Source organism: Sciurus carolinensis, chromosome 1, assembly GCF_902686445.1.
Source record: "Sciurus carolinensis chromosome 1, mSciCar1.2, whole genome shotgun sequence".
Lineage (NCBI taxonomy): Eukaryota > Metazoa > Chordata > Mammalia > Rodentia > Sciuridae > Sciurus > Sciurus carolinensis.
This window is the reverse complement of record NC_062213.1, coordinates 113,684,917-113,709,238: the sequence shown is the minus strand read 5'-3', so window position 1 is coordinate 113,709,238 and position 24,322 is coordinate 113,684,917. Positions and strand designations below refer to the sequence as shown.

The following is a 24,322-nucleotide window of genomic DNA, read 5'->3' as shown; positions in this document are numbered from 1 at the left end:
TGTCTGACTCAAAGACATCCAAAAATTATTTATTGAATGAATGAGTGAGTGAAAGATAAGAGTATAGGTGAAAAGTACTCATTTGGATTCTAGACAGCCCTTCTGGAAGCCGGAGATCATCAAAAAAAGGATATTTCTTTGTCAGGAAAGCCACAAAAATAAAGATATTAATAAACAGGTTGAGAGTGCTGGTTTAAAATCCAAGCATGGTGTAATCCTGTAATCCTAGTGGCTTGGGAGGCTGAGTTAGGAGGATCACAAGTTTGAGGCCATCCTCAGCAGCTTAGCAAGGCTCTAAGCAACTTAGTGAAACCTGTCTCAAAAGATAAAGCAAAAAAGGCTGGCAATGTAGCTCAGTGATAAAGCATTCCTGGGTTCAAACCCCAGTACCAAATAAAGATGGAAAAATAAAACTACTAGTTCCTTTGCCCATCCTCAGTACCAGAGATGAGAATCCCTGAGGCTGGGACCTAGGAATGAATATAATTATGCCCTAAGTGACTTCAAAGAATACCAATTCTGTTTTCATGAAGATAAACCAGATTTCCAAAACAGAATTCCAAGAGCTGCCCTCCCCTTGAAGGGACAAGTATGAAAACACCACTCAGACAGCTGGACTGCCAGACTTATGTAGAGAGGAGTGCACTAAATATGTGCTAGTTCTGATAAGGATAGTTTTGCAGCAACCACTCCCGGGTGGTTTGGTTGAAGTGTCATGTACAGACTCCTCTTTTGTCAGACCCCTTGGTCAGTGGATTTTGACACATACTTCCAAATCTACCCTAAGCAAGAAATGTCTTCATGTTTATTCCTAAAATTGCTTGCAAACTTTTTGCATTTTACTCCATAAGGTACCCATTTTTAAAACATGGCATTACATGTATTTATGTACCAAGAAATGAATATTCCTGGAAATTGCACTTTGTGGTTGTTACTTCGACTTATCCTCAAGAACACATAATACTCTTTCTGGGAGCATTAACAACACACTGAGAAATCTGTGACGGCTGTCTTTATAATCTAACCCATACTAAATTGCAAACATCTTTCTGTCTTCTTATTTCTGTCCTTCATGATGTTTTTAGCATTTAGTGTTGCTTTATTAGTATCCTGTGAGTAACTAATGCAATGGAAGAGAGGAGTGTGAAATAAATAAGGAATATGTAAATATATTCTGGTAGGGATAGACAAACCAGAAAACCAATCGCTTTTGGAAATGCTATTGATCTTCCTGTATTCTCTCGAAACTAGGGACATTCAGCAAATGGACTTCAAACCTGTCTTGAACTTGCCTTCTCACGTGAGAGAGGAAGGAACCAGTTTTTTTTTTTTTTTATTACTATGTTTTTTTTATTTTTTACAGACTGCATTTTGATTCATTGTACACAAATGGGGTACATCATTTCATTTCTATGGTTGTGCACAAGGTAGAGTCATACTATTTTTTGAGCACCAAGTCAGAGCTCCCACAGTTTAACATGCTCACACTACCTTTGCGATCCTGCTTACAAAGCCTGGAACATTTCCGCTTCTATGGTACTTTACCCCCTTATTCCTCTCATGTTGCCATGGCTTGAATGCCAACAGTCCACTTCAGTTTTGTGTTACTACAAATTTTATTATCTTGTCCTGGTCTATAGCGAGTCCATCTACAAGGTGAAATACCATGCCAAACACTTGTGATTTTTTTTTAATAAAATAATTTTTAAAAAAATCCATTTCCCTAGTACATTCGATAATGCCACCATAGCACAGTGTTTTTCTGTAGACATTCTTTTCCAATTTCACTTGATTCTCTTAACATTTATTTCTTCTCCAGTACATGTATAGTCATGATTTAGATTGACATATAGGAATCTGTTCGCATGGCTTGTGGTTTGAGAATACATTTGGCTCCTTCTGAGAAATGTGGTCTTCTTGACCTCTGTGGCCTTCGCCAGTTTGAAAATCCTAACCATAATCCTCTGTGGGGATTTGGACAGGTGTCTATTATGGCCCATAATCTGTGATATGACTTCCAGTATTCTCATTGCAGAAAGGTTAAGCTTCCCCATCTTTATTTTTGAGCAAAAAAGTCCACAAGGTGTTAGCATTGTCAGGGAGCAGACTGAAAGAAGGTACAACTTCAATCACGCCTTAAGCCTGCATCTATGCTGGGAGGAAATTTTGTGATGGACAAAAGTTTCTGTTAAAAAATGCAACCGTCACTTTAACTCCAAAGTTATAAAAACAGAATCCTGTAACTTCTACCCTTCTTAATGTGGTTGTGTTTTCCAAACTAATATTGGAGACTCGTGCTCTGACAGATACATAGTTACTTTTGTCACAAGTAGTATTAGGATATCTAATGTTGGGACACTCCCATAGTATTCAGGTTATATTGTCACCACATATGTACCCCAGGTTGGGACCCAATGTGCCAATTAACAATTCAGGTTAGAAACTGAGATTGTCCTAGCATTTGTGGAGATTATTGTCCTTTATGCCAAGGACCAGGGAGCAATTGGAAACATGCCCTCTGAGGATGTATAGTTTACCTGTACGACTGTGTTCACCAGGGCTTGCCAGTACATCTGTATGGGTGGTATTGTAATTTATTTTTCAGACTTCTGGAAGAGTTGTCCACTACCTTGGATCTTACCTCCTCTAGTTCTCACTTCTCTCTGCCTCTCCCCAGTGCCAGTAGCAAAGCTGTAAGACCCCAAGTGGGGCAACTATGCAACCTGTGAACATCAGTTCCCATGCCCAGAATAGGTTCAGTGTCTTCAGAAAAGCCATAAGGGAGGGGTCTTTCCATGATGTAGTCAAGCAAGAATTTGGCAGTAATAGGACAGGGGGCAAGGAAGAGTGGCTAGAAAGTTCCAAGATGGGACTGGGAATTGAAATCCCTTCACCAAAAATTACACCTCTGATAGAAAGGAGTCACTAGAATCTGCTGTTTTGTTGGCTCCCTCGAAGATAGAGTGAAAGAGGGAAAGCAGCCATCTGCCCAAGAGGATGCCTCAGCCTAGCAGTTAAAGCGTGCCATGGGCTCATGGTTCCTCTCTTTGAGGACAAAGCAATAGAGTCTGCTACCATCCTTTTGGAAAAGTTTGCATTGGCAAAAGCCCTAATGGTGTCTAGTTTGGAATTAATGCAGGAACAGGTTAGGGCACTAACCCAGAATGTTGCTTTTGCCTTTGTGTCTTTTGTGACTGTAGCTTATCAATAAAACAAGTAAAGATTAGCCTGATACAAATGAATGTGAGGCATTTCTGCCTTGCTGTTTTCCAGATTGATTTGAGTGTTAACCCAAATACCTCTCACAATCACTTGTTAGTACATGCCTGTTTGGCATGTAACTTACAGTTCAGTAGCAAATCTCCCTGAGAACTTCCTTCATTTCCAACTGTCATTCTCAATAGTTTGCCAATAGGTAATGCATGGAGGGCAAGGTCAAGTTTTACATTAATACTGATTATATGGGATTTTTTTTTAAAGTCTGAAGGGCCTACCAGATGTTAGGTGAAAGGAAGTTCTTTTTAAAAGTGTCACTTGCCAGAAGGAAGACTTCAACAGAAACAATGAAAGCATGTCTCAAATTTTATTTATCCATTTAATTCTGAAAGCATTAAGAAAGAATAACAATATTCCACTTTGACTGCAAATTGCTAATTAAGAAGTAACTTCAATTCTCCAAGAGGTAAAATATTAACATTTCTAAATGAAATCAAACACCACAATCTTCTAATTGTTATAAAAAAAAATTCAACCGCAAAATCTATTTAATAATTTAGGCATCACTTAGTGGTGTAAATATTATCTGCATAGTCATAAATATTTTCTGCTTTGTCCATAGACAGTCAACTAAGGATCTGTTGCTTGTAGGACTTAAATTAAGATCTACTTAAGGCTGCCTGCTGGCCACAAAATAATTACTTACACTTGCTGATGCCTGAATCTGTTAGATTTAGCAGCAAGAAGTGTTCTTTGTTTTCATAAGTAGGGGAAAGTTGCTTTTTCTTATATAAATTTCATTGTTGATGTTATTAAAAAGGATTAGGGTGGAGTTGAAGTAGTTGAAAATGTAATTAATCTAATCCCTTTAACAAGAATTGTTTTCATATTGATAATTCTCTATAACAACAAGTATTACAGATCACATCCATATGAAATATTTACACTCAATATTTAGTGTATAATCTCTCCTTTAGCTTTCCCTATCAGGATAAGATTTAGCTTTCTTTTCCTTTTTCTCTCCCACCTAAAAGGTAAAGACCAGAAAGAAATCTTTTTAATTTTTTTCTCTTTGCATCCTCTGCTAATTTTCTCACAATGTCATTGTCTCTGGGTAAATTATGTTAATGGCAATCAAATCATTAATCTCCCAAAAGAGTAGGAGTGCTCTGAAAGAAGGAGACTAGTCCAATTGATTTTTTTTTTTTTTTGGTATCTTTTGTCATTTGGTGCAGATTCTCATTTCAAATGATTTGTTTACCCATCGATTGCAATAAATTGTTATGCTGCTGAAAATATCACTAAGAGTAGAGTCAGATGAAGGACGAAACTGTCATTCTGGCCAACCTCCTCTGATTATCTCCAGTGTAAATTGGGAATTGTTCTTAATCTGCTCAAATGTCATGTTATCAGGGAGACCTTCTCTGACCTCCTAATATAAAATTACAATCATCATTCCCTCCCACCACCATTCTTCCCTTTAATTGGCTATATTTTTCTCCATAGCAGTTACCTCCATGAACCACTATAAAGCATTTTATGTTCGTTTGCTTAGCGCATCTCCTCCAACTAGGATGGAGGCACCACAGAAACAAGGACTTGGATTTGTCAACTGTTATATCTTAAGTGCCAAGACAAATTCCTTAAATATAGTTCTATAATAGGCAATCAATATATAATTGTCGAGTGCATGAGAATTTGTTCTCATCTCTCAGGTGCCTAAAGCAGCAGATCTGTGTGAAGCTGTGAGAGACTTGTTGTAAATGTCAACCTTTACCAAGAGCTGGCTGTCCTGCTGAGCCCAAGGGGAAGGTGCCCCTCCCTGTGGAACAAAAGCAGAGACCTAGAGCTTCCTGAGGCCGTGTCTTCATTAAAGAACTAAAACTGGTTGTGAGATGCTGTCTGACCTCCACATGTTTACAATTATAAGAAAATATAGAGACTCTCAAAGGACACTCTGCAGGGTGCTACTTCTATAGCATATCAGTAGGGGTTACTAAGTTAAATAGGGACTCCATAGCAAAATAAGTTTTTGAAACTAGGTGTATTTTGTGCAGCTAAGCAAGGATCTTAATTTCCAGGCATCCCAGATGTATGATAATGCTCATCAGACTAAAACAAGCTCTTAGGCTGTTTTTCTCAAACTCATTTGATCTCAGATGTTTTCTTTCTGACAGTCAATACTGTTTCTAAGACAGTGTTACAACACAGTAGACTCCATTGGCTTGGGTGCTAAGCAGACCAGGCAGGAGTAGGAGAACGGGTCCTGGCTCTGCTTCTTATGGTCTGCTGTGTGATCTTGGGCAAGTCCCTTAACACTTCTCTGTGCCTCGATTTCCTGTTCAGTGAGGTAGGGATGAGAGGGATTGCCCAGGACATGTAAACTACCCAAACATAAGGGCTGACTAAATGGTGGATATTGCCAATGCCTTTTACTGAATCAATGCATTTTAGATAGATTTCTTCAAGCATTTCTGTGACATGTTTGTTATGATTGGTTTACCCTTAGAAAAGCCGGCTATGCCTCCTTCTCCTCTTGTCCCAGAAGCTTGTCCCCATTTCAGAAGCTCCAAGCACCAAGGCTGAAGTGAACAAATGCTGTCTTTCAACATGACTTGATACAAATGTCTGGTCACTCCCTCTGGTGTACCCCACAGAGCTGGTTCTCTTCGTTCCCTCACTCCTGACCTCAGATGAAGACACATTCCTCAGCAGGAAGGGGGGAGTGTCCAAGTCAGAAATTGTGCAGATGGCTGCATGCTGACAAATTTTAAAGTGACCATATATTTTAGGCAAATTTCAAATGAAGGTGAGATCTATGTGAATTTGACCCTTTCCAGTAAAATGCGCACTTACATATATTTAGAATTTATAAATCCTGACAGATTCCACAATATTTATAGCCCTCCATAAAAAGCCTTTGCCAGTTTGCAGAGCTTTGCATTTGGCTCTCTGGTATGCTTAAGAGAGCTTAAATAATAATAAATTTGGTGATTTATTCCACCTGGAACAGAAACTTATCCCTACCCCCTTGGCTCATTTTGAAAGGGATACCTATAAATAGTGCCACAGACGCTGGGATCAGGAATAGGGAATTGAAATTCGAGAGAGAAGTACAGAAACATTTCCATTATCACTGATTTCTTGAGTATATTTTTAAAACAGTTCTGTTCTTCAAATAATGTACCTTCTCCCCTTTCTCCTGCCTCATCTCAATTATACTTGTGTTTCCCAGACCTGTTGCCAACTTTAAGATCCAATTGCATTAATGGCAAAGAGAGAGTGAGAGTATTAGCTGACTAGGTAGGAGAGAGTTGCCTCAAGGGAGGCCGAAGCAATTCTCCAATGTTCATCTTACATTTCATAGGAGTCAGCAGGTAACTGAGCATCCATATCCAAAGTGTAGATTCATTATTTGACTCATCTCATGTTTCCAACAGGTATGAAAAAAAAAAAAAAAAAACTCCAAGTTCATGAAAAAGAAAAAAGGAAATCTAATTGTAATTGTAAGAGACAGTCTAAGGACAGTGTCAAAGAATAGACTCTTTCACCCATTCATACTCACAATCACCTAGTACAGGGCAAGAGAAATAGAGTAGTTCCCTCTTACCCATAGTTCCACTTTCCATGATTTCATTTACTCGCGGTCAGCTGGGGTCCAAAAATATTAAACGGGAAATTCCAGGAATAAATAACTCATGAGTTTTAAATCATACACTATTCTAGAGTAATGTGATGAAATCTCTTGCCATCCTGCTCCATCCCATCCCAGCCATGAATCATCCTTTTTGCCTAGAGAACCCACACTATTTCCACTACGTGCTCATTTGTCACTTAGCCATGGTCTGGGTTATCAGATCCATGGCCTGATTTTGCAGTGCTATATTCAGGTACTCAGACACAGCGGCCAAACACGATGTCACAATGCCTATGTCATTCACGCAATTCCTCTCCTCACATTGTGTCATCTCACAAGAAGGATGAGTATAATAAAATATTTTGAGAAAGCACAATTACATAAATTTTATTACAGTGTATTATTGTAATTGTTCTATTTTATCATGCATTACTGTTGTTAATCTTTTACTGTGTCTAATTTATAAATTATTATAGATAAGTATGTATAGGAAAAAGATATACCTAGAAGATTCTGTACTATCTGAGGTTTCGAGCATTCACTGGGGGACTTGGAAAGTATCCCCTGCGGATAAGGAGGGACCACTATACCTAAATAGTGGCTTTCAAATGATTCTATTTGTTTTTTTTTAAGTAACATAAATAAAAATGGGGAGCCAGTCATTCTCCATAGGATCTACTGATGAAAGTCATGAGCAGCATAAGCATTAGTGTAGCATACGCAGTGCTGTGACAGCGCTATAACAAGATTTAGTTCCAGCTCTTTGTTTGGCTTGTAAGGAAGTAATCTTTGATAGAAGGAAAATAATAATACTAATTAACGTCCATGGAGGGCTGCTATGGGCTGGCACAGAATTTGGTATGCAACACCCTCCTAATTATACAGTCAGCCCTCCATGACCAAAGGTTTCGCATCCACAGATTCAACCAAACATGGGTTGAAAGTATTGAGAAAACAAAATTCAGAAAGTTCCCCCAACAAAATCTGAATTTGCCCTGTGCGGATCACTGTGTTGAATTCAGGCAAACGAGGTGACGTGTGGACACACGCCACTGCAGCCTTCACCATTTCTCTGATCCTCAGTCTCTGCAGCGCTCCTTGTTTGAGCTGGTTCACCTCATCTCATTCCTGCACTATGTGCTTAGGCCTCAGATAACTGCTTCTGTACTGAACACGTACAGAATTTTTTTTTTTTTGTCAGTACTCCCTAAGCAATGCAGTATAACAACTATTTACATAGCATTTGCATTATGTTAGGTATTATAAGGAATCTAGAGGTGGCTTAAAGTATGTGGGAGGATATGTGTAGGTTATATGAAAATACTGTGCCATTTTTTACAAGGCACTTGAGCATCTGCAGATTTTGGTGTCAATGAGGGTTCTGGAACCAGTCTTCATGAACACTGAGGAATGACTGTAGCAGGTTTTTTTGGAAAACACCCCCAACCCCAAGACTTTCCTGAGCAATCCTCTTATCTCTAGCTAATAGGATGGCAGATGTTTGGACCAAGCCCCAGAGCTTGCAGTGTACCACATTTTAATGATTTGTGGTGAATAAAGTAAATGTTTTAAAACCAGACTTTATGAAGCAGAGACCCAGTTAAGTATGATGTATTGGAGGCAAAGCTGAGAGAATCTGAACATTGCATAGGGGCATCGCTTCTCAAACAGGACACAGGTTTACGGTTCATGGCTAGTTCTCAAGCCTTGCTTGAAAAATAAGGTTTTTAAGGAACTGTGCTCTTAAGGAATGTCCTTGAGGCAGGGGGGAATTTCCCTTGCTCTTCTATAGCATCTTTCTAAGAGAGCAAAGGTACTGAGCTGTTAGACAGTTGCTCTATCTTTGTGTTTCTGTGACCACATTATGGGTGTAACACATATGGGATAAATAAACTGTTTTCAATTCCTAAAGTCCATGAAGGGAAACAAGATTAGAAAATTATTATATTTCTTTTTTTTTTTTTTGAAAAAAAAAGTCTGTTATAAGGGAGAATCTATTTAGAATAAATAAAAATTATTATGGAGAATATTTTTCTTTCCATGCCTTTTAGCAACAGCAGTAAGGCAGGACTTGAGTTGACCCTGTGTTTTAATGCAGCACCTCTTGTTCTTCTCCCATAGGGCAACCCCTACATGTGCAATAATGAGTGCGATGCAAGCACCCCCGAGTTGGCACACCCCCCTGAGCTGATGTTTGACTTTGAAGGAAGACACCCCTCCACATTTTGGCAATCTGCTACTTGGAAGGAATACCCCAAGCCTCTCCAAGTTAACATCACTCTGTCTTGGAGTAAAACCATTGAGCTCACAGACAACATAGTTATTACCTTTGAATCGGGGCGTCCAGACCAAATGATCCTGGAGAAATCTCTCGACTATGGACGAACATGGCAACCCTATCAGTACTATGCCACAGACTGCTTGGACGCTTTTCACATGGACCCAAAATCTGTGAAGGATTTATCACAACACACCGTCTTGGAAATCATTTGCACAGAAGAGTACTCCACGGGGTACACGACGAATAGCAAAATAATCCACTTTGAAATCAAAGACAGGTTCGCATTTTTTGCTGGACCTCGGCTACGGAATATGGCTTCCCTCTACGGACAGCTGGATACCACCAAGAAACTCAGAGATTTCTTCACAGTCACAGACCTGAGGATAAGGCTGCTGAGACCAGCCGTTGGGGAAATATTTGTAGATGAGCTACACCTGGCACGATACTTTTACGCCATCTCAGACATAAAGGTGCGAGGAAGGTAAGATACTGTCTGCCTCAGTTGGGAATGGGTGTGTCCAAAGGAACTATCAGAGTGTTGAGGCCACGCCCTAAGATGGCATTTGTCAATTTCTGCTGCAACATTTTCTCAGGAATACCAGTGTGCTAGTAGGTTCTGAAGGTATTTGAGACCCTTTGTACTCAGCAGTAATTTGTATCCCAGACTTGCTGCCATCAAACCTGGTGGGCCTGGTGGGATTCTTTAGAATTCAAATGAAAGCAGAAGGTGGTGGGGGGTGGGGGCGGGGCGCATCTTAAGACAAAGGAACTCCCTAGGTCAGGAGGTTTCTGGTTTTAGTCATTAAGGCAAGTAAGCCTTAGGGATTAAAACCTATTGCCCTATACAGGACTGAAAAACAAGAAATACATCTTGCACTTTTGAATGCAAGGAGGATTGCAACATTGTACATCAATTTGTTCATATTTGTTATATTGGACCAAAAAAATCTGGAATGAAAGCTATATTTCTTTAAATTTATTAAATCAGAACCAAAAGCTTCTAGGAAATAAAGCATCTGTTAAAGAGGGACAAGTTATACTTTTTAGGATTTTGTATCTTTTTGTATTGAAATGATATACTACATTTAAAATATGGACTTGAATTGGTGCCCTTCATTTTGTAGATTAATTACAGATGGACCAGAGTTGCAATACTGATGGTCACTGTCAGGATTGTCTTTGGTTTTGACAATATACCAGAAACATAATTAAGCATACAAGAATTTTGAAGTTGTTTAAATGAAAAAATTGAATAATGAGAACCAGGACTACCAACATAGAGATTTTCAATCAGTTTTGCAAGTGTGGCATAGTATCAAAATAGCCAACTAATGAAAGCCTGAGTTAGTGAGTGGGGAAAACTGAAGTTGAGTATGATTTATATTAAATGGAAATAAACGAGAGAGAAGTAAAGCTGTAATCACTCCAAAAATGCCAAAGAATGCTTGAAGTCAAAATATATGATAACAATATAAATGGTACCTCTGTCATTAGGTTTAATAAAATAATCATAAAATTTAAACAGGATTTGTTTGATTTGCTGGCATCCCAGCAGCCCAATCCTCAGAAACTGGACAAGTGTTGAAACTCTAGCTTTCAGAGACTTGCCTCATGTAGTGCTAGAATGAGGAAGAAGTCTTTACTACTAAGAAAAGGGCTTTAGTGGGTGGTGGGCACAACCTCTCAGAGTGATGTCAGGATCTAACCTGTGGAAAAGTAGCAGGAACTCTGTTCCTCATGGAAGAAAGAAACTTCAACTTTTGAACCTTATTTTAAACTTTTAACTAAAGCATTGACGATGGATGATGAAGGTATCTTTAAAGTCAAATATTTTTGAGATATATATGCCCCTATGCATTTGTATTTCGAGTTCGTAGGTTCCAGAGTAGAGAGAGCAGTTAATGGATTAACAGGGAACCATGACAGTGTGATAGGGAGCTGTTGCCTTGAACATGAGTTTGCTGTTTATAATAAAATGCAACCATTGTTATGCTTAGGAGCATTTTAGCAAAAGATTATAAATTTATAGTATCTCACTTTGGAGGACATATATGAAAATAATTGATGTTGATATTATTAGCAATAGTATATCAATATCAACTAGTAAGTATTTGATTCATCTAGAAGAGTAAAGGTCAAAATTAGTAAATGGAGATTAGAATTCTAATCCTAGTGTGATCTACATTGCTAGATATATTCCTATAGGTCAGTTTCTGTGGAATTTGAGATATCCTTAATCTGAGTCCAAGTTGCTATAGCCCAGCTTCCTCCAAACACTTGGACTTGCCACTTGTCAAGAAGGCAATCTTCAGAAACCATGGGGCTGGGAAACACCATTGTTGGAGTTTATTTTTGTCATTGGGTATCCATTTTTCTTTCATCTGATTGTTTAAAAGAAACAATTGTTTAGAAGAAACAAACAGATGAAAGAAAAAAGTAGAATACTTTTTTTTTTTTTTTTATAAAATACTTTATAAAAAAAAAAAAGTAAAGACATGTTTATGTTTTCTCCACTGAGGTCAGTCTGGCCATCTGACGTTGGCATCTTAGAAACACAGAATCCCTCCAAGTTTATCATTTTCTTTTGTCCTTCTAATGTCCTCCAACCTGCATTTCTGTGGTTCTGGGGAATTTGCAGGAGCCCTCCTCCCTTCTCTGGGACTCACCTCCACTGTCTTTTCCTGTTCACCAGTCAACTGTAAGCTGGTGAGAAGCAGCTGGGCAACAGACAAAGGTCCAGTAAAGGTGAGCCCCTTCCATGAGGTCCACTCTTTCACCTGCACACTCTGTCCAAATTCCTCAGGGCAGAACTGATGCTGGCATGTACTGCGCTAGGCACCAGATGGCTGGAGTATTTTTAGTCTTAGGGGAGGGACTAAAGAAGCAAAGCCTGATGGCTCGGGCGTGTCTCCAGCTTTCAAGTTATATAAGGAAGAGCTGCTCATGACAGAGCCACTAAAGGGAAACACTGAGCATGAGCCTGGTTCACGGACCTTTCAGTAGAGACACTGATGTGATTATTTTACCTTTGAAAATTTCAATATGATTAATGGCCTAGGTGGTCTTTCTTCTACATAACAAATCACCTATAGAAGGATTGAATATTAATTGATGATTTGAAAAGAAAGTTTTAAACATTGTTTTCTAAACAACCATAAATATATACTTCCTAAAATATAACTGAGGTCTTTGTTTCATTTATTCACCCCAACATCCCATGAAATGATGACATACAGGCCTCCTACCTACATAACTGTATCCCATAATGATAATGATATTTTTCTACTTGTTACTTTGAAAACCAAATTGTGGAAACTGATATGAGTTATTTTGAGACAGTGGAATGGAGTCCAGATATAAACATTCATAGAATAATGGAAAGAGAATAAATTTTTCATCTTGAAATATTAAACTGTGGAACAAAAATAGAGATCTTTGTTTAAAGTGACTGTGAATTCCAATCCTCTACTTCTTTGTGCCTGTGTTTACTTTATACCAACTAGTGTTATTTGGTATAAAACTTATGTTTTGATTGTCATTAGACTAATGTAGCATTTATGTTCTTTTCAGTATGTAATATATCTGATACTATTTTACTAGTTACAAAACCATAATCTCATCATGAGTAATTTATTCCTCTTTTGCTACATACCTATTTTGCTTTCATTTACTCCTTCTCATTGTGTATTTATTAAGATAATGGAGGGAAAGAGGAAACATGGCTATTGGCAATCTCAGCGACTCCATAGTACTTACGTTGTTCAATAAACCTAATAATCTTCATGGGCTAATTCTGACTTATGGATGTCCTGCTTCAGTAAATCAGGGTGATTTTCTCTAGTGAATAATAGAAGAGTGCAGTGTGCCAGTACCTTAATTAAAGAGCAGCTCTCTTAGTCTTGATCTCATTTTAATTTACAGGGTAATACTACAATAATATCACTAATGGAAGGTACATTAAAGGGCATCAAGTAGCATTAACTGTATTAAATTATGGTACTTGTGTTAATTAACTGCTGAAGCAAGATGGTTCTAATGGCCAAAAAGGTCGTCTAGTGCATAAATAAAATCTACCCAGATGAAGGGTGAGAGGAGAAATGAAGAGTGGATGTTTGTTCTGAACATCTTTTCATACAGACGGGGTTAAATTTAAAAGCTGTTAAGTACAGACAAAGTCCAAAATGTTTCTTAGTTACATAATTGGATGTTGTGATTTTTAGTTATTTTGTTTCCTCCTAAGCTTTCCATAATAAAATTAATCGAAAAGTTGAACATTTTATCTGTCAGATGCATAGATTTTATTGGAATATATATTCAACATTCTTGAGGGCTTCTTTGAGGTGAACAGTTCAAGGAAGTAATGCTATTTATTTTAATAGTTTTTACATCTGAAAAATAAATGAACATTTGGTAATATGTTCATTTATTTTTAAGATATATTATCAGCATGTACCAACTTACTGGTTTTAGACATAAGAAAATAGAAATTCCATTTTAACAAGAACTTTAAGAAAAAAGACATTTTCCCAATGGCCTAGAAAACTGAAATCAACATCTTTTTACTTGCCTTTTTACAAAATATTCATAAAGATAGTTATCAGTAACTTTTTCCATTACTTATCCCTTTCAGTACGTACTCAGGCTCCTCCTGTACAGGTAAGTTAATTGTCCAAATAGTTGTCCAGGCCTTATCCACGGTTTAGTGTTTAATATCTGCTGTTTCAGTTACTCATGTCCAAACATACTAAGTGGAGAATTTCAGAAATAAGCAATTTATAAGTTTTAAATAAATTTTATTACAGAGTATCATTACAATTATCTTATTTTACTATTATTTAATGTTGTTCACTCACTGTGCCTAATTTATAAATTCAACTTTATTATAGGTGTGGATATATATGAAAAAAATGGGAAAAAAACAACATATTTGGGATTTTTACTCTCTGCTACTTAAGGCATTTGCTGAGGTTCTTGAAACATGTTCCCTTCAGATAAGGGGAGTCGGCTGCAGAATCTTTTTGCCTTTTCTATCTCCGTTGATTACCTCAGGAGAGAAGCCTGGGAGCATTAATGCAGAACTCCCCTTCAGGAAATGTCTTTGACACCATTTTCACTTCACCCCTGCCCTGGCTCAGAACTCTCCTTTGCCTAATCACAGGGTCATGAAAGAGCCAGGGACAAAGCTGCCCTAGCTGGGTGCTGGAGAGAAAAAGCTCCCCTCCTCCTATAAGAGTGGCACTTTTCCTTTATAAACCTTCTCTGAATGCCAGTATCTTGGTGTTTGCCATAATTAGGACAAGGTGAATTTCACTTCCTTAAAGCAAAACTTCCAAGTGGTTAGAGCAAAAATAGGTAGCATCAGGTAAGCAAGAACATTGGGAAGATTGAAAGTATAAAAGCAGTAGTGCATTTTTCATATTTTTGGCAAAATCACGTAATACAGAAGTGATTTACCAACTACAGAGGCTTATCAGTTTTCCTGCAAGTTCTCCAAGTGTCTTTCAACAACTTGAATAAATCTACCAAAATATTTACTTTCCACCTCTTGTTTAAGAAGCAATCCTACAAGACAATTTTAAAACATTGTGTCTGGCCCTTAGCCATTTTTTTCCCCAATTACTCCTCATCATTGAAACTGAGCTTTCCTGCCATTGAATAGATTTTGCTTTAGAAACATCTTCCTTCTTTCTCTTATCAGTAGACACTTATCCTCCACCTGGGACAGTGCGGGTTAGACAGAGGACATACAGAGACACATGAAGCATAGTCTTGGTCCTCCAGGATCTCATATCCTGAAGATGCACATACCTGTATAAAAAGAAAAAAACAATGACAACTTGAGTTAAGTAGTTTTAACATATTAGTCTGCTTGTCGTTTCTATAACAAATCTTGAAGCTGGTAGCTTTATAAAGAAAACAGGTTTATCTCACGGTTCTGTGGGTATAAGGAACCACATCTGGTGATTGCCTGACTGATAGAGTCCTATGGCAGCCCAGGACGTTGCATGGTGAAAGAAAGGAAGTATCTCTTCAGGTCACTCTCCCTATTAGTATTCAATCATGGGAGATCTACCCTGATAACCTTGTCCGATCCTAATTACTTCCCAAAGCCTCATCTCTGAACACCAGAGTTGGATTGTTTCCAACTTCTTAATACCTCACAATGAAGGTTAAACTTCAGCATATAAACCTTTGAGGACACATTCAAACTCTATCTAAACCACATCACTGTGTGAATGCTTAAAGCCCTAAGGTCCCAAAGAAGGAGTTACTAATTTAATGTGGGACAGTTAGTAAAAATTTTGATGAGAATGTTAGATTTGTACAGTATCTTGAAACATGTGCTTTAGTTTGCCAAGCAGCCAGGGCAGACGAGATGTTCCAGGCAGACAAATGATACATAAAAGCAGCACAGCATGTTAAGACATTCCAAATAGACAGGAATTGGAGTTTAAAGTCCTGGGAGATGCCTTCCCTTCTTCTCACTATTGCTATCTCTATAAAACTATAAAGGATACCCACATCTTGCTCTCTGAGTACCCCATATCATAAGAAATCTAAAATTATATGGATTAACACATATTAGTTTAGTCCAGGTGAGAAACATTTGAAGGCACTGGTGGTAGAAGCTCTTCCAGTGTCCCTGCATCCTGGAGAGATCTAACATCGCATAAATTGGGGGCAACTATAATGCCAAACCATACAGAAAAGCTCTCCAAATTCCATGGAAGCCAACGCATGGCATTGGTTTGAGATTTGCTTATAAAGTCAATAGGAATTGGTGACCAGTCAGATTCTGAGGAAGAACTGAGGGAAGGAATTATAAGTTAATTGACAGTGGGCCATAACATAGGGGAAATAAATATTGGAACAAAGTTTCAGGTAATTAGTGATTAAGCTGATTATTCATGTTATGCCATTTCAGGTAGAGGAAATCCAAGTGGAGAGTCCTATTAAGGACTTTTTAAATTGTTGTTCTAGTGCCCCAAAAGCAGTTTGAATTAGGTTTGGAATTCATGACTTTATATGTGATGGTTGAAGTTTGGGGGATCAGTGACATTGATAAAGTGGGATTTTAGTCCATTCTAGTTGTCAATGACTGGGATCATTTATAGAACATTCACAGAACCCTGTGGAATATTGCCATTTAAAAGGTTATTCCTGAAGGAAATTGAGAAATTGTCTGAGCAGTAGTGGGATATCAAAAGAGAGTGGAATGAGTTAAGGTAATTCTAATATTCTCCATTAATATGTAAATAATATCCTTTACGTTTGTCTAGCGCTTTGTTTACAAAACTCTTTTGGGTACTTTATTTACTCTAATTCTTGCAAGAGATTTATGAAACAGGTGGCATTTAACCCTGTTTTACGAATGAGAAAACTGAGAGCCAGAGACATCCCATGACTTCCTTTTCTAACATCAGACATATAATAAAGTGACAAAATCAGGTTGCTAACTCCAAAACTTGTGCTTTCCCTAGATGATGTGGTCTCACAGCCAGCCACCCTGGAGTGATCTTGGTAGATATAGGAGTACCAGAATATTCCCAAAGGAGCCATCCTCAACCAGGGATGATGAATCAGTAAAATCTATGGCTTTGCCCTTCCTGTAATGTTCTGGGAGTTGCACTCACCATGACTTTTGGCTGCTCAGTATTTCATTACACTAGATTGTGGGGTGTTTATCTGTACTCGTTTTAGTCAGCTTTTCCCCTGCTATGACCAAAAGTCCTGATGAAAACAATTAGAGAAGGAAAAGTTTATTTTAGGGCTCACAGTTTCATAAGTCTCAGTCCAATAGACAACTGGCTCCATTCTTTGGGGCCTGAGGTGAGACAGAACATAATGTTGCAAGTGTGTGGCTGAAGGAAGCAGGCTCTGAACATGGCACCAGGAAGCAGAGAAAGAGCTCCACTCAAGAAGGACAAAGTAGGTCACGCCCGTAATCCCAGTAACTCAGGGAGACTGAGATAGGAGGATCACAAGTTCAAAGTCAGCCTCAACAAAAGCGAGGCTCTAAGCAACTCAGGCTTTAAGCTAGTAGGTTATTAAAGGAAAGATGTTTCCTTTTTAAGAAACATAGGATATTTAAGTAAAATACCACATAATGAAGAAGTAAAATGATTTTCTCCTCTGCTTCTAGCATTTGTATGTCTCCACATAAAAATACCAAATTGGTCTGGGGATGTGGCTCAGTGGTTGAGGGCTCCCAAGTTCAATCTCCAGTACCAAAAAAAAAAAAAAAAATTAGGACAAAATATAAATCCCAAGGGCAGGCCCCCAAGGACCCACCTCCTCCAGCCACATCCTATCTGCCTATAGTTACCACCCAGTTCATCCCTATTTGGGAATTAATGCACTGATCAGGTTAAGGCTCTCATAATTATTTCACCTCTAAACCTTTTTGCATTGTCTCATATACATGAGATTTTGGGGGACACCTCATATCTAAACCATAACAGTATTCTAATTTATTTCATTTTTATGTCTTACTATGTTAGATCTAAGTATTTTACTTCTAAAATCGAATTACAGTGATAGCTTCTCATTTTTGGAGGGAAGAAAAAAGTAAATGAACTGAATTTTTAAACATTAATTTTTTCCCATATTTGTCCATAAATTTAAATATCTGCCACTGTAATACAGTGACTTCATCATGGACTAAAACAAATCACAGATATTAATGAATAAACTTGGAAATGGCCAACAATTAGTTTATTTTAACTTCATGTGAGGTCAGTCTATTTTTATTTTCAACTTTTGCACATTGTTCTACATTGTCTTGGCTGGAACTCCAGTGAAAAAGTGTGCTGCCTCTTGAGTTTAATACAATTTCATGTGTTCATAGTCAATGATTCTACCCTTTTTTTTTTTCCAAGCTAAATCAATATTTAACCATTCAACCATCAAAATTCTGATTTATTCTTCTTTTAAAGGGAGAGTGAAGTCCTTCTTTTAAAGGGAGAATGAAATAAGAATATGCCAATGAAAAACTTAACAACCTCAATTAAAAAAAAAATAAAAAAAAAAAACCCAAAGCATTGTTCTTAGCTCTGGTGGAAACATTGAAAATAAAGATTTATGGTATGCACCCATTTTAAGTGGACAACCGAGTGCTGTTCTGATTTGGAGCATGTTTTTTTAAATCCTTGAGACTTTCTTGAATTATAAAGAGAATATATGCATAAGCAGCTTATTTTCCTTTGAGGTTTCCACTATTATAAGCAGAGAATGTGTCTAATAATTCCTTTATTTAAATTATAAATTTCATTAGCATGCAGGAAAACAACCCAGTTTAAGAATTTGTCTCTTTATCCTTAATTCCCCAGTGCCAAAGATTTTTTAAGCTAGTAGGTCATTAAAGGAAAGATGTCTCCTTTTTAAGAAACAGAGGATATTTAGGCAAAGTACCACATAATGAAGAAGTAAAATAATTTTTTTTCTCTGCTACTAGCATTTGTATGGAAAGTTATAGTTCAGCCACACCTGTATATCCAACAATGGAAATAGGATGCACTCAGCTTTTTTGTCTAACTCAAGGAGCCACATTCTTTGGCTTAATTCAGTGTTTGGCATCTTCCAACAATGGTCTTGCTGAGTGTTTTCCCTGGAATCAGAGGCATTTCCTGACATATTCAGAGATGATGACTACTGTCTGATATTTAGTGTGAGAGAGTTTGGGATGTACCTGCAGTGCTTCAATAAATAGATCATTCCTAATTATTCTGCAAATACAAGAACAAAAAGTTTAATGTCAAGGGTTTTATCATTGTAATTCGATTCTGTGAATTGACATATTGATTCTATTACAATATAGGTCTATATTTCAGTTCAGCCAGTCACTTTTAGAACTAAGTATATTAGTTTAATCAGAAATGACTACATTGCATATAACCTCATGGTTGTTATTTCTGCCTTTTTTAAAAATCAGTAGGAAAACTTCATCCAAAAAAAGTTAATCAGGCCAAGGTGGGAAGCAAAATTTTTAAATTACTTATGTTGGCATATGAATTTGTTCCTGATCTTCCACTTGAAAACATTGACTACCTTGAGAAATAGGCTATAAACATGATGTAGCAGCCCCATAAACCTTATTGGTCCAATATCCCAAAGCAGATGTATTACAATTAAGATAGCTACTATTTTGTCACTTTCTTGTTATACTGTGACTGTGCCTAGGACAAATGATTTTGTGCTAAGAATAATTTGAGAAGACAGAGACAAATCATTATGTTACAGGACTGGGGCCTTTTGGGAAACTGAGGCAGTGCCAAGAACCGCACCCCATCCCCAGTTTCAAATTCTGATTCTTGTGATCAAGTCAGAAATATTTCAGACTTGTCGCTCAGAGTAACAGGCATGAGTTTATTGAAGGAATAGGAAAAAGGAAAGGGGACACTCTCAAGGGAGAGAGTAGGTCCTCTTAAAGAGGAGAAGGACAGTATGCCTCTCCTGCATGCCAGTTTTATTGGAAATCCCAGGGAAGTTTCCAGAGAACCCTGCCTAGGTCCACTTCTTGCCTTTTGACTGACAGCAGGATGACATCGGACTTTGAAGTCCTTACTGCCCTGATAACTCTAGGTCACTTTAACCCATGCTGACTGGTTCTAACTGTAGATTTTATAGTTGGGGGAATTATCCTTATCTCCCTGAGTTTCACAACCTGGTCTGTATAAGCATCACAAAAGTCCCCTCCTTCAGGATAACCTGTGTTCCTCTTATCAGAATTATTTCAGGCCTGCATGTTTTCTGCAGGTAACAGGTAGTTAGCTGAGGAATGTAACATATCCTGTCCTCTTAGGCCAGCAGGGCTGCAGGTAAATTGCTTCTTGGAAAAGAAAGTGTGTGAGGGTCAACACAGTGATCCAGTTTATAGAATTATTCCCTTAACTTCATGTTCCTACCACTCACATCTGTCTGTCCCCTCTCTGTTAGGATTTCAAAATCATTATTTGTCTTATTTTAGAAGGAAGCATGGCTAGGAGATGGGAGAAATAAGTTCAAGCTCTTGCTGTGTCTATATTCTTTGTGAACTCAGAGCAAATTGGAGCCACCAAAGCAGAGCTCCTCCCCCACAAAATGAGCATATTTTACTAGATTAGTGTTCCTCAGAATCACTTCACAGGTAAACTCTGTAATGGTCAAATACATTTGGAAAATGTTCACAATATTTCCTTCTAGGAGAATCCCAATGCTTAGTAGTGTATTAAATGCTCTTAAGATATCCTGTGGCAAAGATAGAGTTCCATTTTACTTCAAGCAGAGCCTCCCCAAACTTGATTAGTATGCACAGAAGTATTACACACAGAACTCATGTGAGGGTAACAAGTTTCCTTCATTCTCTACCATCATGGGACTCTTCCTATGATATAAGGAAATAAATGAAAACAGCATAAGTGTGTGTGTGTGTGTGTGTGTGTGTGTGCGTGTGTGTGTGCGTGCGAGCATGTGTGTGTTTAAACTATTTGCAGTGTTAAGAACAGATTGATTTTTCACAGCAAGGTCTAATTTTAGCTATCATCCTTCCTATATTGTTGCTACATTAAGAGAAAAACAGACTATCTTAGGGAGAGGCAGACTTCATAGGGAGTATCTTTCTTTTTTTAACTGTTGCTCTATTTTTTTAACCTTGTGGAGTCCTGGGTATCTTGAAGCATTATAGAAAATTAAGTACAAAATTGGAATAGATAGGAATTTTTTGGTTTTTTGTTTTTAAGCTAGAGAGATTGTGATGGAAGAGTCAGCAAAGATGTGAAAAATGAAATGCCAAGTGGTACAATCTGGTGCATTTTGAGATAAATAGAGATGTTAAAGGCTTTCTATTCCTCGTGTATGTAAGCTCCTCAAACTCTAATTACAGCAATAAACTAAAATCATGCATTTAAAGGAAAATAGGATTACCTAGTAATTAATATATATTTTTCCATTTGCTTCAGATGATATTCTTAAACCACAGGCTAATTTTAGTTAAATGCAGACTGCAGTTCTCTGCTCCTTAGGATGGTTAATAAGTAACAAATTAGAGGTCAGAAAAGAGAAACACTGTGTGCAGCTAACGGGTATCACCTAGTCTAGGAATTGTATTGCTGCCATGGCTGCTTTTACTCATTTGGTGCTACCAGAATATCAGGGAAGCAAAGCTGTTACAACATATTGGTGACATCCATGTGTAATTATAGATCCTCCAGTGCTACTGGGAACATGGAACAGATGGGGGGGAGGGTGGGCCAAGAGATGATGGTGGAGGAGTCTAAGAGGTCAGAGATTTGGCAGGTTGGGAGGAGACAGCCTGATGAACTCCTGTCCTGGATTTATATAGGCAGCATGTCTGCCAAATAGTCATAACATTGCAAAATCATTTCTTTTATAACTGAAAAAAAATGAAAATAATTTAATCTAACTCCCTCTTTTTCAGATGTGAAACAGAATGGTTAGTGTATTAGCCAAGGATAATAGTGTTGCATAATGAGAATCCAGACCCAGATTGGACTTGTTTATTATTCACTGATGTGTCCCCAGTGCCTAGAACTGGGAATGACACATTTTAGGGGTTCAAGAAATATTATCTGAAGGAAGGAGTGAATAATTATGGAATACCCTTCTAAGTATCATGTACACAACTGTTTGGAGCATCTACGCTCTTCCATTAGGCATCTTGTCACCATCTTGCATAGTTTCTGCCCAAGTCTGCAAAGCAACTGGAGCCAAGCACCATAGTTATGGTTATGCCCTCTCCTCCAAATATACCAGAAATGCAAAGCTCCAGGTTTCAACCAGTTGTCAGGATTAAAGAATAAACTATATCAAAGTAATATGTGTGCAGCTCAGATGCTGAGGCAGGAGGATCACGAGTTTAAAGCCAGCCTTGGCAACTTAGTGAGGCCCTACACAATTCAGTGAGACCTTGTCTCTAATAAAATTTAAAGGGGGGGGGGGTGCTGGGGATGTGACTAAGTGGTTAAGTGTCCCTGGGTTTAATTCCCAGTATCATCATCATCATCATCATCATCATCATCATCACAATAATAATGAGTATATTCTGGATAAATGAATACCTCTGCAATCAGCTGCATGTTATTATCTGTCTACTTAGTCCTTTGTGACTCCTGATTTCTTTCCCCAGTGAGTAGAAGATAATGAAAAGAAATAGACTCTACTGCTCACCTTCAGACAATATCTAGAATAATCACAATATCACCATTTGTCCCAAGTGGTCTTCAGATGAGTTGATGTTTGCCTCTTGGGTCCAGCAACCAAGAAGTTTAAATGTGCTTTGAAAACATCTTAGCATTTGTACATGAGACCTTTAAATATTGATAGTGTCTGGTTTGGTGTTGAAAAGAATTTCAACTAAGGAGAGCAGAGGAAGAGTCAGAGAGCAAACTCAACAGTATAGGTTTATGTCTATTAAAATAATTCAAGTTCATTATGTACTCTTACATGGCAAAATGGTATTTTAAAATATTAATAGTGTGAAGCTAATTATGAGAAAAAGGAAGCGAGAATGAGGGAACATGATACATGACTAACTCACAATGGTGGAATTATGGGTGATTTTAATTTTTTGTGCACTCCTATTTTTTTCATATTTTATTCATCAACCATATCATCAAAATGGAATCAAATGGAAATTCCCATACAAAACATATAATATCTGAATTTTTGATAAAATTTTACTGGATGTACTTCATAGTTTGAAGCTAAAAGAAAAGTCAGTAAACTTGAAGATCTATATAAAGTGTTCAATATGAAGAACAGCAAGAAAGAAGGTAAAAAATGAACCCAGTATGAAATGTTGTGGACAACATTAAAATGGTGCATGTGTGTGTAACAGGAGTTTTAGAAAGAGAAAAGAGAAGAAATAGGATAGCAAAAATATCTGAAGAAGTAATCTGAAATTTTCCCAAAGACATAAAGATACAATGAACTCTAAGTAAGATTAAAGTCAAGCAGCCCCCTGGGTGTACCACATAAGAACCATGGACACTCAGTAATAAAGAGAAAATCTTTAAAGCAGCAAAAGAAAAATGGACACATTACATATGTGTAAAAAACCAATTCAAATGACAACTGAATTCTCATCAGAAACAATTAACATCAGAAGACAATAGAAGGCCTCTCAATGACAGATATATGTATATAGAGAGAGAAAGAGAGAGAGAGACTGTCAACCCAGAACTCCAGTAAAATTTACTTTTACAAATGAAGGCTTATTTAAGACATTTTTGAATAGAAGGAAATAAGTGAATTTATTACCATCAATCCCAAACTAGAAAATGCTAAAAGACGTTTATCAAGCTAAAAGGAAGTAGTAACAAATGAAAAATTTAGAACATGGGATGCAATGAAGATTACTGAAAATTAAAAATATACGGTTAAATATAAAAAACTATTTTTCCTTTAAAATACATATTACTATTTACAACAATACATATTATAATCCCTAAAATAAATATTTCATCCTAGAAAACAGGAGGAATAATGAAGTAATTGATAATCTTTAGAAATTGAGAGGGGTACCCATAGGAGACTGTTACAATGAACTCATTTTAACTTAAAAGTGGTAAAGTGGTAAATTTGGTATAAGAATTTTTTAATGAATATATGAATAAATTGTTCTCTAGATGATCTATAAATGAAATAAATTACTATTTAACATTTTCATTGTCATCCAAGTATGAATATTACTTTAGGAATAAGCAGATAACTGTAATTATTACCTCTATTGGTTGCAGCCCTGATATTTCTGAATAATACTAGAATACCTAGAAAACATTCTCATCCTATCTCTAAACTGAATGTGTTCCAACCATTGATAACTGTTGTTATATGACAGGGGGTTGGCACCAATAATATAAGAATAAAGAATAGGATTTGGGGTAGAGAATTACAAAAACATAATGGGGATGATTTATTTCCTTTGAAAAATGTGGGGGGGAGTGTGTATGTTTTAAAGAAAGGGATAGCCAAAGGAAGGAGAGGAAGAAGGAAGAAACGACAGAAGAGGAAAGAGAGGGAGAGAGGAAGGGGTGAAGGAAAAAAAAGAAGGAGGAGGAGGAGAGGAAGAAAAGAAGGAGGAGGAGGAAGAAGAAGTGTTTCTTGGGAATTTATAAAGATACTAGGGAGCTCTCTTTACATGTTGTAGCTCCACTCGGGCCTTTCCAATGCTCTTTGTTTCACAGTTCTGT

General features: G+C 37.4%; 1 protein-coding gene across 5 annotated transcripts in view; it reads left to right on the top strand.

The window, feature by feature from the left end:
- The window catches only part of Ntng1 (netrin G1), a 319,935-nt gene that overhangs the window by 156,196 nt on the left and 139,417 nt on the right, over window positions 1–24,322 (top strand). For all 5 annotated transcript variants that reach the window (XM_047523631.1, XM_047523628.1, XM_047523630.1 and 2 more), the window contains exon 2: window positions 8,975–9,615. In XM_047523631.1, coding sequence (XP_047379587.1) covers window positions 8,975–9,615 — 641 coding nt within the window. The remainder of the gene's footprint in view (window positions 1–8,974; window positions 9,616–24,322) is intronic.